This window comes from Musa acuminata, chromosome BXJ3-1 (assembly GCF_036884655.1).
Source record: "Musa acuminata AAA Group cultivar baxijiao chromosome BXJ3-1, Cavendish_Baxijiao_AAA, whole genome shotgun sequence".
NCBI classification, from domain to species: domain Eukaryota; kingdom Viridiplantae; phylum Streptophyta; class Magnoliopsida; order Zingiberales; family Musaceae; genus Musa; species Musa acuminata.
This window is the reverse complement of record NC_088349.1, coordinates 3,021,934-3,038,839: the sequence shown is the minus strand read 5'-3', so window position 1 is coordinate 3,038,839 and position 16,906 is coordinate 3,021,934. Positions and strand designations below refer to the sequence as shown.

The window sequence follows — 16,906 nt, the reverse complement described above, 5'->3', positions numbered from 1 at the left end:
ATTAGCTTTAAACTACGGGACTCGTTAACATTCGCCTATAAAAGGGGGAGGGAGAGGCGAGGCGGTCCATCTTCCGTCTTCCCGGCGCTCATTGCTTCCCGACCCTTGCGAAGGAAGTCTCTCTCTCTCTCTCTCTCTCTCTCTCTCTCTCTCTCTCGTGCTACATCGCAATGAGAAGTAAGTCGCCAAGCCTTCCCGCTCCTTCTGCTTCTACTCTCTTCCATCCCGTCGTCCTTTTCCCGAGGCCAATCCCTATATCCTGTAAAGAAGGTAAACTCCTAGGTTGATTCCTCTGGTGTTGGTTAGATTTGACTCATATTTGGATCTTCTTTTAGATCGGAGCCATTTCTTTGTGTTTTCTTTGGTGGGAAGGGCTAAACCTGTTCATCAGGTCTCTGTAAGTAGTTTTCGTGAAGTACGACTGTTGAGGATGGTTAGGGTTTCGCATTTGACGTTGTAGATCGATGTAGGATTCGGATAATATATCAGACGAAATTGGTTTGTTTCGATTAATATCTGACATTGGAGTTGATTCCGATCTCTTTCATACTAGTTGTCTTAATGCTGTGACTAAGTGTACCCATTTGGGAGTTAGATATGTGTCGAACTGTGGATCGCTCTTTTTCTTTTTCCCTCCTATTTCTTTGATCTAATTGGTTAAGCATTCTTCTTTGTCTTTTTTGCCTGCCAGATTCTGTGTAAATCCTTGCAAGTTTCAGCAGGAACTAAGAAATGGGATTATATAGAGATCAACACTCGTTGATTCCTGTAGCTGACTTGCCACAACCCTTCCGTTCCACATTTAATTTCAGGTGGTGAATGATGAAAATTATGACTTCCTCCGTTGTTTGATTTTTTTCTTTAAAACTGTGAAATGGGAAGAATGAATAATTGTGGACCCTGGAACCGGGTTAGTCTTTTTCAAACTGCTGTATATTTTCTCCTATTTTTTCAAACGTTAGAGGGAGTGTTTACTTCTAGGTTTATTGGAAAAAAATTATCGTTTCATTGAAAATAATTTTACAAAGCAGGTCATAATCTGTTCTACTTATTTGTAAAATCAAAGCATTTTATAGGGCTAATTAAAGATTATCCCTGTAGTTATACCTCTATAGCATCTTGGTCCTTAGACGTAAAAATTTTACATTGAAATCCTTATAATTATGAACGTGAAACATTTAACCCTACTGACTCTAATGTTATCGGCTTTATCGACGGAAGATACAACACATGATAGCACGTGCATGAATAATATGAAAACAATGAACAAAAAATAATTTTAATGGTGGTGGCGGACGATGGCGCAGTAGATGGTTGCTGTGGTGGTGGTCGACGAGAATGATGCGATGGTCGGCTTCACCGATTTCAATCCGAACATCGATGACGAGAAGGAAGACGAGGCATTTGTGTCGGCGCGACATTGCTCTGCCTCCTCTTCCTTTCTCGGTGATGTGGTGGTCGGTGAGAACGAAGAGGAGGCAGGTGAGGCATTTATGTCGGTGCTGCACCGCTCTTCCTCCTCTTCCTCTTATGGTGATGTAGTGGTCGGCGAGAATGAAGAAGAGGTAGAGCTGTGCAACGTTGATGCAGAGGAGGTAGTGCGACGTCGCACCGAACGATACGATGGTTGGCGAGAATGAAGATGAGGCAGAGCGGTGTAGTGCCGACGCAGAGGAGGCAATGCGGTGCAACACCGAATGATGCGGTGGTCGGTAAGAATGAAAAGGAGGCAGAGTGGTGCGGCGCCGACGTAGATGCCTCACTTGTTTCCTCTTCCTCCTCCGGCACCGATGCAGATGTAGAGTGATGCCATAGGAGGAAGAGGAGGTAGCGCGGTGCAGTGCTGCTGCAGATGCCTCACCTCCCTCCTCTATCTCTTCCGGCGTCGACGCAAATGCCTTACCATTTTGCCTCCTCTTCCTTTTTGTCGTTGATATTTTTATCAACATCAGTAAGGCTAACCACCACATCGTTCTCGGCGACCGCCACCACAACAGCCACCCACAGCACCACCGTCAGCCACCACCGTTGAAATTATATTTTGTCCATTGTTTTTATACCATTCATGCATGTGCTGTCACGTGCTGTATTTTTCGTTTGTAAAGCCGACAGCGTTAGGGTAAATGAAGTTAAATATTTTACTTTTATAACCATAGGGATTTCAATATAAATTTTTTAAGTTTAAGGATCGGGATTGTAAAAAGGTCTAACTATAGGGGATAATATGTAATTAGTCTCATTTCAAAAGGTCATGCAAATTGTGAATTCATTTAGTGTACTCTATGTATTTGAATCTATGTGCACAAATATCTAAGCATTATGTTTCTAGGCACTTGTGCTAAAGAAAATGTTGATGGTATCATTAATTCTATACATAATGCTGTTTGTCTATTGCAGGTACTTCAATTCTTTGCAGAGTGAATGTTTTTCTGGCTGCTTCCTCTCGGATATAAACATGGTCATCTCAGCACCAACTGCAAGCGGTAAAACAGTGCTCTTCGAGCTCTGCATTCTTAGGCTTATGTCAAAGTTCCTTTCTTCAGAGGGGAAATTTAATCATAAAAAAGGAACACTTAAGACAGTAAGTTTCTGATGCAGGTGTATTCTACTGTGCATAATGCTTCTTTTACAACTGTCAGATTTGAAATGTTCATTGATTATAACTTCAGAACAAGCTATTGAAAATATTTCCATACATCCTAACCTCTAAGTTTCCAAATATGATACAATAGTTCTGAATGGACAAGTCAGTTAGACCATTTTCCTAATTGATACTATCTTTGCAATTGTGAGTGCATTGTATCTTGGCAGCCATTCAGTACATCATTCTGGTAGTTGATCTCTGAATTCTCATTCACTCATTTTTGGGACAAATTCTCATTCAGCTGTACAACTCAAAGCCTGTAGAATGAATAAACTGCCTTTAAATTCCTATACCATCTAAAAAATTCTTGATACTTCAACCAAATAGACAAAACAAATATACACTAGTAAATCTTACCTAAGGTAAAGACTAAACCGAATGCACAAAGCTTCTGCCAACGTGGGAATCAGGGAGGGTCAATATATGTACCCGTATCTCTATATTTAGAGATTGTTTCCATGACTTGAACCCTAGTCTTTCAAGTTGCAAAGGAGCTACCTTACCATTGTACCAAGGCCTGCACTTTATTGATTCACCAAGGTGCAAATGCAAAATTATTTTACTTATCGAGGCACATATATTCCTGATAATTTAAATATTGTTCTGGTAGCATAAGTTAGAATACTTGCCAAATATTTACCTAGTTTTAATTCTGTTATTTGACATGTGTGTAGATTTATATAGCTCCATCAAAAGCCTTGGTACAAGAAAAACTTCGTGATTGGTGTATGAAGTTTCATTCACTGGCAATTAAGTGCTTGGAGATGACAGGTGATAATGAATCTTATAAGGCAGAGAACATACAAGAGGCAGATATCATTCTAACTACTCCTGAGGTAAGGGATCAACTTTATATTTAGTTACCTTGGTCCTTTTTAATCTGGATTTTGGCATTACAGAAGTTTGATGCTGTCACCCGTCATGGTGCAAGGAATGGTGATTTGAGTTTCTTCAGTGATATTGCGCTCGTACTCATTGATGAAGTTCACTTTCTCAATGATCCTCGTGGAGCTACTTTGGAAGCAATAATTAGTAGAATAAAGATGCTTTCCAGAATTTCTGAGATGCGCTCTAGTCCTCTAGCATATGTTCGATTCCTTGCAGTTTCTGCAACAATTCCAAATATTCAAGACATAGGTAGGTTGTAACTGATTTTATTATAATTTTCTTTGAGAATCTCAAGATAGCACCGGGCTGTCCCTTTTTTGGATTTGATATTTTCAGCTGAATGGCTCTCGGTTCCAGCTCAAGGAATTAAAAGGTATTCTATGGTAAATCTAATCTAACAGCAGTTTGTTGGCCCAACAGCTGCTTTTAAATCCTTTTATTGCATGCATTACAGATTTGGAGAAGAGATGAGGCCAGTACAATTGATGACCAAAGTCTTCGGTATAAACAAGCTTTCATTTTCCTATCTAACCATGCCAATGTCCATCTTTTTGCCTTTCTTTTTCTATTAATTTCTTCATTTTTCTACAAATAGTTCAAGAATATTTTACTGCATTTGCTGAAGGTGGTCATAATTTTATGACTGTTGAAAGTTTAAACTTGAAACCATATAAAAGCCAGAAACAACAGTGTCTGAGATTTGCCGTGTTATAGTTGAGGGAAAATACACTAAACTAGTCAGTGACTTTGAGTTGGATTAAGGTCCAATGAAGCAATTATTAGTTTTTTATGAACAGAGGTGTTGTCTATCATAAAAGATCAGGACCAGGACAAGAGGAGTTTATATATTTGCATTGGTGAAAGGCAAAAAATTATATACTTATATAAGCAACAATTTATTAGGGTTCTCCAGTACAAAAATGATTGGCATTAACTTTTATATTGGAACTCCTGATTAAAACAACCAACATTCAGTAGTTTATACTCTTGATTTGGGCTTCACTCATTAATAACTGATTATCAAACTAGTCAAAATTTCAGCATTGTTTCCTTATACTTTATGTCATATTTCTTCAGCATTTGCCTCTAAGACACCACTATGCACATTTACTAATTGTCTATGTAGTACATAACTGCATACTATATTAGTTGCTGATGTAGGGTGTGTTTACTTCGAGAGAATTTTCAAGTCTTCTATAAGAAAAATTCTCAAGAAAATAGATAACTAAAGAAAATGTGTTCATGAAATTTTATTTTTTAAAATTTGTTATCTAACTTCTCAATTTTGTAAAGAATTTTGAAAAGTACAAAATAGTTCTCCAAAATCTTCAAAGAGTGATTTAAGTGGCAGGTAACCAGAGTAGTTTCTGAGGCTAGTTTGAAATTTGAAGTAATGGAAATTGTGCCCTCATTAGAATGGCCTCGCTGGCACATGGTCAAGATGAGGTTCAGTTGCTTCTACAAGAAAAAAATGAATTCAGTGTACCTCACCAGAAAATCTTTGTTTACAATTTTTGCTGTCTTTCTTTCCTTTATTTATCAAATGTCTGATACTTGTTTTGCAATTCTGTTTGATCAATCATATTAATATTTGTATGAACAAGGTAGCTATTTTGCTATTAAGAAGGGATTTGCATCTGAATGCACCATCTCTTTTCTCATTTTCTTTGCCTCTATTTGCTTCTGCTGACACTACTTACACTGTCCTCGCACCATCTTGCGATTGCAACCACCGCTGTCAATACTATCACCATCACAATTACTGTTGCTAGCTTTCGCCATTATCTATTATTGCCACTACCACTACTCGACTGCTAATATCACCTCTACAATCTTAATGATATCAACATTGCTTCTACTAACACCATTGCCTTTTGTTGTCATGACACTATTATCGCCACAAATAGCTAATTGGAGGGGGACAGAGCACAAATACAATCATGTACAAATTGATGCTATATGCAACAGTGGAAGTTAGTACACCAAGATGGTTAATCATGCCTATCTCATCGGGGACGTCAAACATGGTTTTCCTCCACACAACATCAGGCCCCATGCCACCTTGGGACCCTTCACCACCTTGAGAGTTGAGACCTGCATCACTTCTACAATCATAACGATATCAACATTGCTTTTACTAACACCATTGCCTATTGTTGTCATGACACCATTATCACCTCAAATAGCTAACTGGAGGGGGACAAAGAGCACAAATAGCATCATGTACAAATTGATGCTATATGCAACATTGGAAGTTAGTACACCAAGATGGTGAATCAGCCTATCTCACCAGGGATATCAAATATGGTTTTCCTCCACACAACATCGGGCTCCATGCCATCTTGGGACCCTACACCACCTTAAGACCTGCATCACTTCTCGTGGGAGGAGGCAGCATCACTGTGGGCTAATTATAGATTACCCCCTGTAGTTAGGCCTCCTTAGTATTCCGGTGTCCCAACTTAAAAAATTTATATTGGAATCCCTATAGTTATGAAAGTAAAATATCTAGGTTCATTTATCCTAACACCATTGGCTTTACCGACGTAAACATAAAAATAATAGATAAAAAGGTAATTTCAACGTTTCAGTTGATGGTGGCAGATGGCGATGCCATTGGGAGTCGTAGGTGACTGTTGTGGATAAGGAGAGCAACGACGAGAGGTGAGGGTCGCTTTGCGTTTACGTTAACGTCAACGCAATTGGTGAGCGATGAAAGGGTCATTGATGTAGATGCAGAGCAGCAAAAGGATTGCTCACTGGGTGTTGACGTAGTTGTCGAGTGACGAAAGGGCTGCTTGACATCTGCAGAGGTGCTGACACAAATGCAGAGTGGCGCTACTCTACATCTGCGTCGGCGTCGACACAGTTATCGAGCGACGAAAGGGTCGCTTGGCATCTGCATCGGTGTCGATGCAAGTGCCGATACAGTGAACGACCCTTTCATTACTCGGCAATTGCGTCGATGCCTATGCAGTGAGCGGCCCTTTTGCCACTTTGCATTTGCATTGGTGTTGACACAGATGTAGAGCGACTCTCATCTCTCGTTGTTACTCTCTTCATCCACAAGAGTCATCTGTGGCCTCTAGTGGTGTCATCATCTGCCACCATCGACACTGTCCCCTACCACCAATTGAAACATTGAAATTATTTTTTTATCCATTATTTTCATGTTTTCGTTAGTAAAATTGACGGTGTTAGGGTAAATGGACCTAGATGTTTCACTTTCATAACTATAGGAATTCTAATATAAATTTTTTGAACTTAGGGATTAGGATGCTAAGGATGTCTAACTACAAGTGATAATATGTAATTAGCTCCATTACTGCACACCGTCATTATTCCCACTAACATATGAAAGTAAATGAAATCACTGCCACTGGCATCACTACCATCATCATAAATCAAGATGATAATAGAAAGTAAATGAAAGATTATTTTCGAGTTTGAATAGTGAATATGTATTTTCATTTTTTTTTATGGAGAAATGCTTGACATTCATTCTTTAGTACAAGATATTTTCTTAGAAGCTTTGGTGGTTACTCTTTTGTCCTGGAATCGTTGCAGTTTCATTTTGATTATAACATAGGAAAGTTGTGAAAATGTTGCCGAGCTGTTGATCTCACATTTATAAAAGATAATAAGGTTTGCAATTCCTATGTTGTATAGGTCTGATTTTCTGGTTGGTTTCTTATATATCACAAAGATGTATAATCAAAATTTATTTACTAATTCAAATAGAATATAAAAAACAATTCCCCAGTTTTCAGATAATTTAATTTCCAAATTTTCTTTTTTCTCTGGTATTTCTACCTTATCCCAACTGTTCTTTTTGTTTTTTCAGTTCTTTTGTTTTCTCTTTCTGCATCCTTTTCTTACTGTCTAGATGGCACTTCTGTTCCATATTACATATTTCTTATGAACTCCATTGTCATACTCATACCTAATCATTTGATTTGTGTGATGTAAGAGACTAGAAAAGGCTTTAATAGTAAAAGGTAATGATCCATTTTTTTTAGGCACCAGTCAAACAAAGATTTATTTATTTTACTTCACTGATAAGGAAAATGAGACTGAACAGTGGTCTCAATATGTCAATTTGTCCTTCTCATCTTCTTTTGATCGCATCCTTTCTCTTTTTGCACCATCTTTGGAGTGCTATGTTTATAATTCTATCATTTGAGCTAATTAGCAAAATACTTTTTTGACTAGTTAGGTTCTAGTAAATGAAAAGAGACGTATAGAACGTGCCAAGAGGTACCAGATAGCACAGCTTCTATCAGCATGCATGCTGCAAAATGCAAAACTGAAATTCTTGTTGTATCATGATATTCGTAACTCCAGTTTAAACGTTCACTCCAAACTATGTATTTCTTTTTGTTACTATCCCAATGTGTTAATTGCAAATTCTGTCTGCTATGCGAACTGAATAACCTGTAAGTTTTAAGTAGTATCAATTAAAGAACTCTCTTAGAAATTGTTCTTGCTCTATGAATCATGAATTGACATTTAGTAGAAAAGATGTATCCCATTTGTGGTCAACATTCTAACATATCTTGTGTATATACAACATATAGGTATATGATAATGGATGCAGAAGAATGGTAAAAGGAAGCCAAATTCAATCTTTATACAACAAGTATGAGGTGTACTGGGGTTTAAGTAGAATATTTAACAAGAGATGTATGACTCCTTTAGTATTTTAAAGTTTAGCACTCTATCAGCAGTGGTATGGACTGGTATGGACATGTGCTCAAGAAACCTAGAGATGCTGTTAGAAAAGGTGAAATGATTACTATTAGTGACATGAGAAGAGTAGAGAAAGACCTGAAAAGGCTTTAATAGAAACTATTAATAAAAATTAAAATATTTTTAATTTAACTAAACATATGACTCTACAGATCACAATGACATTAAAAGATCCATGTAACATATCATTAAGCTCTACACCTATTGCCTGCATAATGCTTCTCCATATGGATGTGTGAAACAATGTTTTCCTCAAAGTTTTGCTTAATGAATTAGTGGCTTATATGGTACAAGGGACTAGATGTTTTTATTTTATCTTAAATCTGTGTACTTTACATTTTTATGTTGTATCATTGATTATTATCATCCATGCAGGCTATGCCCCAGCGAAAAATGACTTTTTGTTTGAGAGGGTAAATTTCTGGCCTTTTACATTCTTTATTTTAGTAATTTTGACGTGATATTGCACTAGTCACTGTCACTTATTTTAGGTTCCAGTGATCATCAAAGACAAGAAGCTCTAACCTTTCATTTGTTATATGATCAATAGTAATTTTTTATTCTTACACTGTATCATTTTGTTTGTGGTTCTTATGCTGTATCATCTGATTACTTGGTGCAGCGCCTTCAGAACTTTATTTTTGGTAAGAAAAAAAGTTAAATCTTTTGAACAGCTCATTCTTTTCTCCAATTTCCTGGTTTGTTTTATTGCAATTTCAAGCAGTTATAAGTCATGGGAGTATATTACAGATATCCTCATGCAGTATTCAAGAGGGAAATCAGCACTAATCTTCTGTTCTACCAGAAAAGGAGCACTAGAATCAGCACAATGCCTTTCTCAGATTGCAATGAGTCTTGGTTATTCAAATCCGTTCATAAAATCCATAGAACAACAGCAGAAACTAAAGGAAGCTTCTCTCTCTTTTACTGACAAGCAAATGCAATCATGCATCATTCATGGTGGTATAATTTGTGTCCTCTCACAGCATCTAGTACAGACAGCTTGAGACAAGTAGTAACATAAGCACATGTTACCTAATTATGCAGTCTACTTTTTCGTTAGTTATTTCTTCTCTTCACCTGAGGTCTATCTTTGAAAGTTACCTTGATGTTTTGAAATAGATTATCTGATTGAGATTTGTTCACGAATGTTCATGTGATCAACTGCCATCTCTTTTCTTTGCAGTTGGTTATCATAATGGTGGGCTTTGCATGAAGGACCGTAACCTTGTTGAGGGTCTCTTCCTGAAAGGCGACCTCCAGATACTCTGCACTACAAACACACTTGCACATGGGATCAATCTACCGGCACATACAGTAGTGGTCAAATCAACACAGTATTTGTAAGTTTGTATTGCACTTAAAGTTAAGCTCAGCTTATTTTTGAAATTTACACAAATTCTTGTTGATTTTGCTTTTTTTTTTCCACAGCAACAGAGAGAAGGGTCTCTACATGGAATATGAGCTATCTATGGTATTGCAGGTAATTACTTGTTGCCTTTATCTTCCTCTGTGCCATATCCTGAAACTGATTAAAAAACCTGAAGCTTAGCCGCTTGGATGAAAAATCAATTTATTTTGCTGGCTTTTGTGGCTGATAATTCTGGTATATTTGTTTACTTGCACAATGTGAAGAAAAGCCAGCAGTATTTCACCTTGATTCAAAGTTTTAGCATATAATTAACAGCTAAAGCCTGTGTTCACATGGTTGGTGAATTGTTCGAACTTCGAAACTCGCTTGATATTATTTTGCATATTCATCTTAATTGTGACTTTTTATTAGACAAAAGTTGATTATTTTAATCATAATGAATGCATTTGGTTTGCTGGATTTATGTTTATCCATGTACCTGCAAGAATAATCTTTGTTTCACCATTCCCATAGTTTTAGGATTTGAGTTTTGGTTATAGTAGTCTGTATGGATTGATATTTGCTGATCCAATAGCCAAACCTATACCTGGATCAAAAAATTTTGCCCGGTCCATTTCGATACTAGGTTTATAGCATGACAGTCATAGACTGATGATCTTTCAGTTTTAGGTTGTACCAGATGGTAAATCTAATATCTGATACTGATACCTGATTTTATAACCACAAATCCTATTCTCCATCATCATTTTTTCCCGAACTTTTTGTTGCTCATTGTTCTCTTCCTCCCTGTTACCCTTGCTGGCTTTGCCAATATCACATGCCCCTGCAACCTACTCTTGAACTCTCACATGATCCCCTGCATGTTATGCCCATGCTTCCATCATCTCTGTCACTACCTGCTGATAGCAGACCTATGCCATCTGCACCAATAGTAACTGACACCTCTGTGGCTCTCCTTGTTGGCTGCAACGTCACCAATGCTTCCCATCTGTCCACTGTCTCCATCCACTCTCTCCAGCTCATTAACATCAGTAAGCAAATCCATACCTCCTCCACCTTCCCTCCCTCCTGTGCCAATTAGTACAGATCCATGCTGACATATTGTATGGTTTGATAATTGTACCATACCAGTCTGACGGACAATTGATAACAGTAAGAGACAGAGATTTTATTCATGGGTTCTATTAAGTGTAGCTGATACCAAATTTATGGAGCCGGTGACTACATATTTATTGTGTGATCATGATTTCTGGACAATATAAAAAATAGGATCAGGTTAATATGAATGTATGGCTGAAGAGTAGTTATTGTGACCCTTGCATGTCATTATACTTTTTAAGCTTATTACAAATAATCTCTGTATCGTACTGCTTTTAAGAAAGTAAAACATTATACTTGGGTCTCTGCAGATGTGTGGCAGGGCTGGACGGCCACCATTTGATGATGCAGGAACAGTTATAATAATGACAAGAAGGGACACAGTTATATCCAAATAATATTCCTTTTGACATATGCTTGTTCTATTTACTTGAAGGCTTTTCCCTGATAAAATTTATTATCTGAGCTCTCTCTAATTCATTTTATAGGTGCATTTGTATGAGAACCTCCTAAATGGATGTGAAATGGTTGAGTCTCAGTATGTCACAAACTCCTATTCAGAAGCATTTGGACTTCTGAATTTTCTTGTTTACTTCTTCTAGCTTTATATGTCGTTTTAATTATATGCTTAGGTTCTGTCTATAACAATCCTATGATTTAGATTGCTTTCATGTGCAATGGAGCATCTGACGGCCGAAATCGTTCAACTGATAATATCTGATATATGCTTGGCGATTGAGTGGCTAAAATATTCATACCTGTATGTCAGGATAAAGAAGGTACACTTTCATCACTATTTATGTTGTTTGTACTTTGTATCTGTATGTGTTATTTGATATCAGTTATCTGAGTCCACATTTGTAAGCTCAGAATCCAGAAAACTACGGCATAGAGAGAGGAATTCCTCATGAATGTCTGGAAAAGCACATGCAAGGTTATTTCACAATTTATAAAATTGTTAAGCTGTATGTCCTCAACTTTTGTGATCCCAATATTCTTATTTTCATCACAGAAATATGTGTTAAAAAGATTAAGGAGTTGTCAGAACATGGAATGATCTGGACAGATGATGATGGTTTTCTGCTAAAACCTTCAGGTACCTATGTATCTCATGTTTTGTGCAATTTTGAGTATGGATTTGACTGATTTCCAAAAAACTTTACCTCATAATTCAAAATCACTGTTTATTTTGGTAACAAAATCACTACAAACTGATTTGACTGAATTCATGTAAATGCTCAGTGCATATAATGCATGCCTTTTCTTTTCTTTTCTTTTAAAGCTAAAGACACTTTTCTTCTCTTCTGTTAACTAACTGAGGAAAACATAGATTTTGCGTTATATCAAGGAACGTGGATTGCCAATAAAGGTCATATGATGGCAGTTGATGATGCTCCATAGAGTATTTGCTTCCTCTACCTTGCACCTGATTTACATTAGAATTGTTTCCGTTCCTTCCTCTACCTTGTCCTTCCGTTGAAAATTGCTTTTCATTTATTATCATCCTTGCTTTTGGTTGACAGGCATCTAATGCTTGATGGCCATCAAAGTGTTTTGTGCTTTGAAATAATTTGAAATAGTTTGTTAAGCCTTCTATTATCAGAAATTTCATTTTCCTAAAGCACTTATTTGAAAAGAAAGTGACCCACTGCAGTGGAATCACACAATTGTCTCCAAGTTGAAGTCAAATTTTGTTATCAGTTCATTTATTTGTGCCTCTTTAATTCCTTCGGTTAAATCAGTGTGCAAAGATCCTTGTTCATAGTATCTTGTTAGGTGCATAGGAGTTTGAAATGGTTCAATGTCTCCATCATATTTTTAGTTTGGTGCATATCTGGTGGGGTTAGTGGTAATGATGAAACAGCAGTTTTGCCTACAGTGATGCTATCCATGTAACTTAGAGAATGTGACTTTTTTTTTTAATTTTGACTCAGCTTTTGACATTGCAGAACCTGGTATCCTGATGACAAAATTTTACTTGAAATTTAATACTATGAAGCTTATTGTGAACGCTCCTGGAAGTTGCAGTGTAGAAGATGTGCTTCGTATCATTTCACATTCTGAAGAGTTATCTTGTATGTAGGTTTAAATAGAATAAAGAACAATCCCTTTGTAGTTTCAGTGGAACAGATATAGATGTAATTTAACCTCACTATCCCTGTTTGGACACCACCTTCTCCATACTTAAGGGATTCAACTGAGGCGCAATGAGAAGAAACTTCTGAATGACGTAAATTCTGATAAAGAAGGCCGGCTTCGATTCCATGTGCTCAGTGAAAATGGAAAACGAAAAAAGCGTGTCCAGACAAGAGAAGAGAAGATATTTGTACTAGCAAATGACTGCTTGACTGGTGATCCTTTGGTTCATGATTTATCCCTTAACCAGGTTTCCTCTGCTGGTAGCTGATGATATAGCCCATAATCTTGTTAATATTTTTCTTACATGGGTTGTTGATATTAATGCAGGACATGAACTCAATATGCATGAGCGGGTGTAGGATTGCTAAATGTATTAAACAATGTTTCATCTATAGAAAGAATTACAAGGGAACCATAACTTCCACTCTTCTGGCAAAATGCTTACACCACAGACTCTGGGAGAACAGTCCTTACTTGCTGAAACAACTTCCTGGCATTGGAATGGTCACTGCAAAGGTTTCACTTGACTGCCTCTTTTTCTTGGCTATATTATTTTATTAAAGGCGTCTCTATAACCTTCTTCCTGAATGTGTTTTTTTTTCCTCATTGTAAGGCACTACATTCAGCAGGAATTAATTCATTCGAAAGCTTGGGAGCAGCTGATCCAAGAAAAATAGAAATAATTACTGGTCGCAAGTATCCATTTGGAAACCATGTTAAAGAATCTCTGTTATTACTTCCTCCGAAGGTCGAAATAAAGATGGAGGAGGCTGAATGCAAAAAGCCAGGAAAGTTGAAACTGATAGTAACACTGAATCGCACATGTCTGTCGGCTACATCTACTAAACACCATTATGCAGATATGGTATGTCTAATACTTATGTTTGCGTGCTTTGCATACAACGCAGCCTTATTCCATATATGAATTTTCAGTCTCTTGCTTGTTCTTAATATTTCTTTGTTCTGAAAGTGTAAAGAATGTCTTTTGTGCAGTTGGTAGGCTCAGACGAAGATAATATGATACTCTTTCATGAAAAGATAAGGTATTCTACTGCATAGGTCCAATTGCGAGGAATAATAAATTCATGGCTTTTGTTTATGATACCATAACATTTCTTTTTCTACTGTTCATGTTTCCACCACGTCTGGATTATTTACTACAGAGCTGAAGAATTTCCCAGGTACAATATCTAAAACAATTCAACTGTTTTCTTCAAGTTTTTCATCCTATATAATATGATTCTACAAGCTCTTTTTTGCATCTTTTTTTTTGTGTGTTGATATGCATAAGAAGGTCGGCAATTGTTGTCATTGGGCACCGATTTTTTTCGAGTGATATTGGGCAGTAAAAGTTGGTATATTGGCAGCATACAGATATTGTACTGATCCAACCAGTTATCAAAACCAGTATCGACCACAGATTTAAATCTTTTAAGTAGACATGATTCCAACTTTTTGAACTTTGAAGAAATTACAAACTCAACTAATAATTCTATGAAATACAATTTTTAACTAAGAACCTATGGAGCTTAAATTGGCCCAAGATAATTCTTAAGCAAAGAATGTCTATTTGATCATAGCAGTCCAGTATAGGAATTGCCTAAGATGGTAAGGATCACAACAGTGTTACTCTTAATCAAGGTGACATGCAGGTGCATGTGTATAAATAAAGGTGGTAGCACGGAGATGGCTCCCTATAATGTTGTTACATGTCCTGCACATGCATATGAAATTTTGTATCAGATAATCTGTTTTGCAACATTGAGTTTTTTTAATAATGCAGAGTTGCAGACAATCCTATTAAGTATTTTGTCAAGGTATGATGTTTCCTTGTGTTTTTGTCACATGACGTGTATCCTATATTGGAGGTTAGATGCATAATCCCACCGAAGCTTGAACAGACATTGAGTGGCTTCAGAAATTTTCTTAAATCTAGGTTTCACTGGTGTAATTGGTCTAAAAACTCTGCATCACTCACATGAAAATATTGCGCAGATCCAGTGTAAGAAAAAAAGGAATTTGCCACCTCAGTTTCATAGTCAAGTAATATGTCAAATTGAAGTTTGTCTGAATCATGTCTTTAGCTTTCACATGAAAACATCGTGCAGTGTCATTTCAGTTTCGTAGTCAAGTAACATGTCAAATGCAGTTTTGACTAAGCCATATATTTAGCTATCTGATTTCATCCATATTATTGCACCCACTTCTTGATATGAAAAATATAGTGCGTCGTGTAAGTTTTCTAATATAATGATTTTGACTCAATCAAGTGGTAAAGGAAATCAATTTCTTTTTACTATTTTGTGTCATTTTCTAGTATTCTTTCAATAACACATAACAATAATGTTTTATGGCTGAAAAGAAAGATGATGGGAGATTTTTTTTCCTGTTTGTAATGTTTTATCTTCTATTTAGTCCTCGATCATTAGAAAGAAGCACCCTTTGAAACTTTACCTATGGCTGAGGTACTCTACTTGTGTGCAGCCCATATGTTGTTACTGTTCTTGTCTCATGTCCTCAGAACGCACGGGTGACTTTGAAAGCTGATTTAATCTTTGAAGAGTATGGTAAGATTTACTATTTCCATCTGAGTTCCTAAATTGAATTATATCTACCTCTTGCCAAATTCTTATGTACTGCATTGATGTCGAAGTTGGCCTCGATGTACATGAGAAGCTTGTAGTTACCAAGGGAAACAATTCAATCATGCCTAGAGGACCATTGTGTGAAGATTCTATGCCTTATGCACTTCCAGAGGAAATTTATCTCATCGAGGATGATCAGAAAAGCAGCTCCAAGATCATGTGTGATGAAACTCTGGATTTAGATAACTTGAGGGTAAATTCATCAATGTAAGTGGCTTTTCCACCTTATTTGTACAACCTCAAATGTCACATTGCTAATATCTATTACATGTGCCAACCATGTAGGATCATGAATTTTTCTCTTCCTCTTCCTTGCTACCTTGCTACTTTGCTACTTTTATTCTTGACTAACCACAGTTCTCTCGGCATTAATGATATAGGCCCAGCTTTGATCTCCTGCAGGAAGAAACTGGAAAAGGTATGCGTACAACTTGCTGCTCCATCATACCTACCAAAATCTACCCCCCGAACTCTTTCTCTTTAGCTAATTATGAAACAAATTTTTTTCCTTGAATTTTCCCGGTGTTTACAATCAAAATTTGTTTCAGGATTGGATGCCTTGACTCCGGAACCTTCAGAAACTGAATGTAAAACAAAGTCCATAGAAATTATATTTGAGCACATCCGTAAGAAGTCCAAAAGTTTTCCAACTCTCTTGACATCAAAAGTAATGGATTATGCCTGCCAACCTTTAGTTCTGAGGAGAGACACAACCAAGAAACAAGGTTTTGATGTCGAGGCAGATCTAAACCACATAATCCTCATAGATTCAGAGCCTAGTGAAGTTTCCCAGGAACTGAGTCTCCCTGTCAGCTTTCTGACAGAGACAGAAAGAGCCGTGACAACTAGTAACCTCAACAGTGTGCTAAAGCCACAGCTTCCTTACAAGCTTAGCCCGACTTGTCATCAACCTGGCTTCAACAAGCCCTGCAGTGACTCGCTGGAAATAGTCCAAACTGTTGGCTGCAAAAGATCATTTTCCAATGAATCAAATCCAATTTCCGATAGCCCAATTTGTTCTCAGGGTCATTCTGTAAGTTTACATGACAACCTCAGGGCAGAATCTTTCCTTGGGTTTAAGAGTGTCTTTTCATTTCTTTAATTGTTTTGAATTCGCAGACATAACTTTGGCAATATTACCACAATTTCAAGCATTACTACTCACATCATCCTTTTCCTTTATTGCTCGCGACCTTAGACAGATTTCAAAGGAAGAATGACTGGTGCCTGAACCAAGAACCAATGTGCATCTTTCTTTTGAGCCTTTTACTATGCCAAAAAGCTTATCTGGGTGGTGAATGCAATCCATCCTTGCAACTTTTTGCCTTTTTGTATTCTTTCCTCGTTTGTTCTGCTTGTGGCAGTTTCTAA

At 37.1% G+C, this 16,906-nt stretch overlaps 1 protein-coding gene across 1 annotated transcript; it reads left to right on the top strand.

The window, feature by feature from the left end:
- Window positions 1–88: 88 nt before the first annotated feature.
- On the top strand, window positions 89–16,637 carry LOC135586680 (ATP-dependent DNA helicase MER3 homolog). The gene is made up of 27 exons (XM_065134923.1): window positions 89–270; window positions 692–812; window positions 2,398–2,581; window positions 3,319–3,480; window positions 3,544–3,781; window positions 3,869–3,905; window positions 3,987–4,033; window positions 8,657–8,694; window positions 8,904–8,925; window positions 9,032–9,244; window positions 9,468–9,624; window positions 9,713–9,764; window positions 11,063–11,134; window positions 11,240–11,289; window positions 11,413–11,530; window positions 11,622–11,685; window positions 11,764–11,847; window positions 12,701–12,826; window positions 12,941–13,137; window positions 13,218–13,406; window positions 13,504–13,755; window positions 13,884–13,933; window positions 14,054–14,071; window positions 15,375–15,457; window positions 15,544–15,742; window positions 15,916–15,953; window positions 16,084–16,637. The coding sequence occupies exons 2-27, from the start codon at window positions 733–735 to the stop codon at window positions 16,635–16,637; spliced, it is 3,324 nt and encodes a 1,107-aa protein (XP_064990995.1). The 5' UTR covers window positions 89–270; window positions 692–732.
- Window positions 16,638–16,906: the final 269 nt, after the last annotated feature.

Coding starts and splice junctions, on each gene's coding strand:
- LOC135586680 (XM_065134923.1), top strand. CDS start 733: ATGGGATTATATAGAGATCAACACTCGTTGATTCCTGTAGCTGACTTG. Junction 3,782..3,868: donor TCCAAATATTCAAGACATAG/GTAGGTTGTAAC, acceptor TGATATTTTCAG/CTGAATGGCTCTCGGTTCCA. Junction 12,827..12,940: donor ACATTCTGAAGAGTTATCTT/GTATGTAGGTTT, acceptor TCCATACTTAAG/GGATTCAACTGAGGCGCAAT.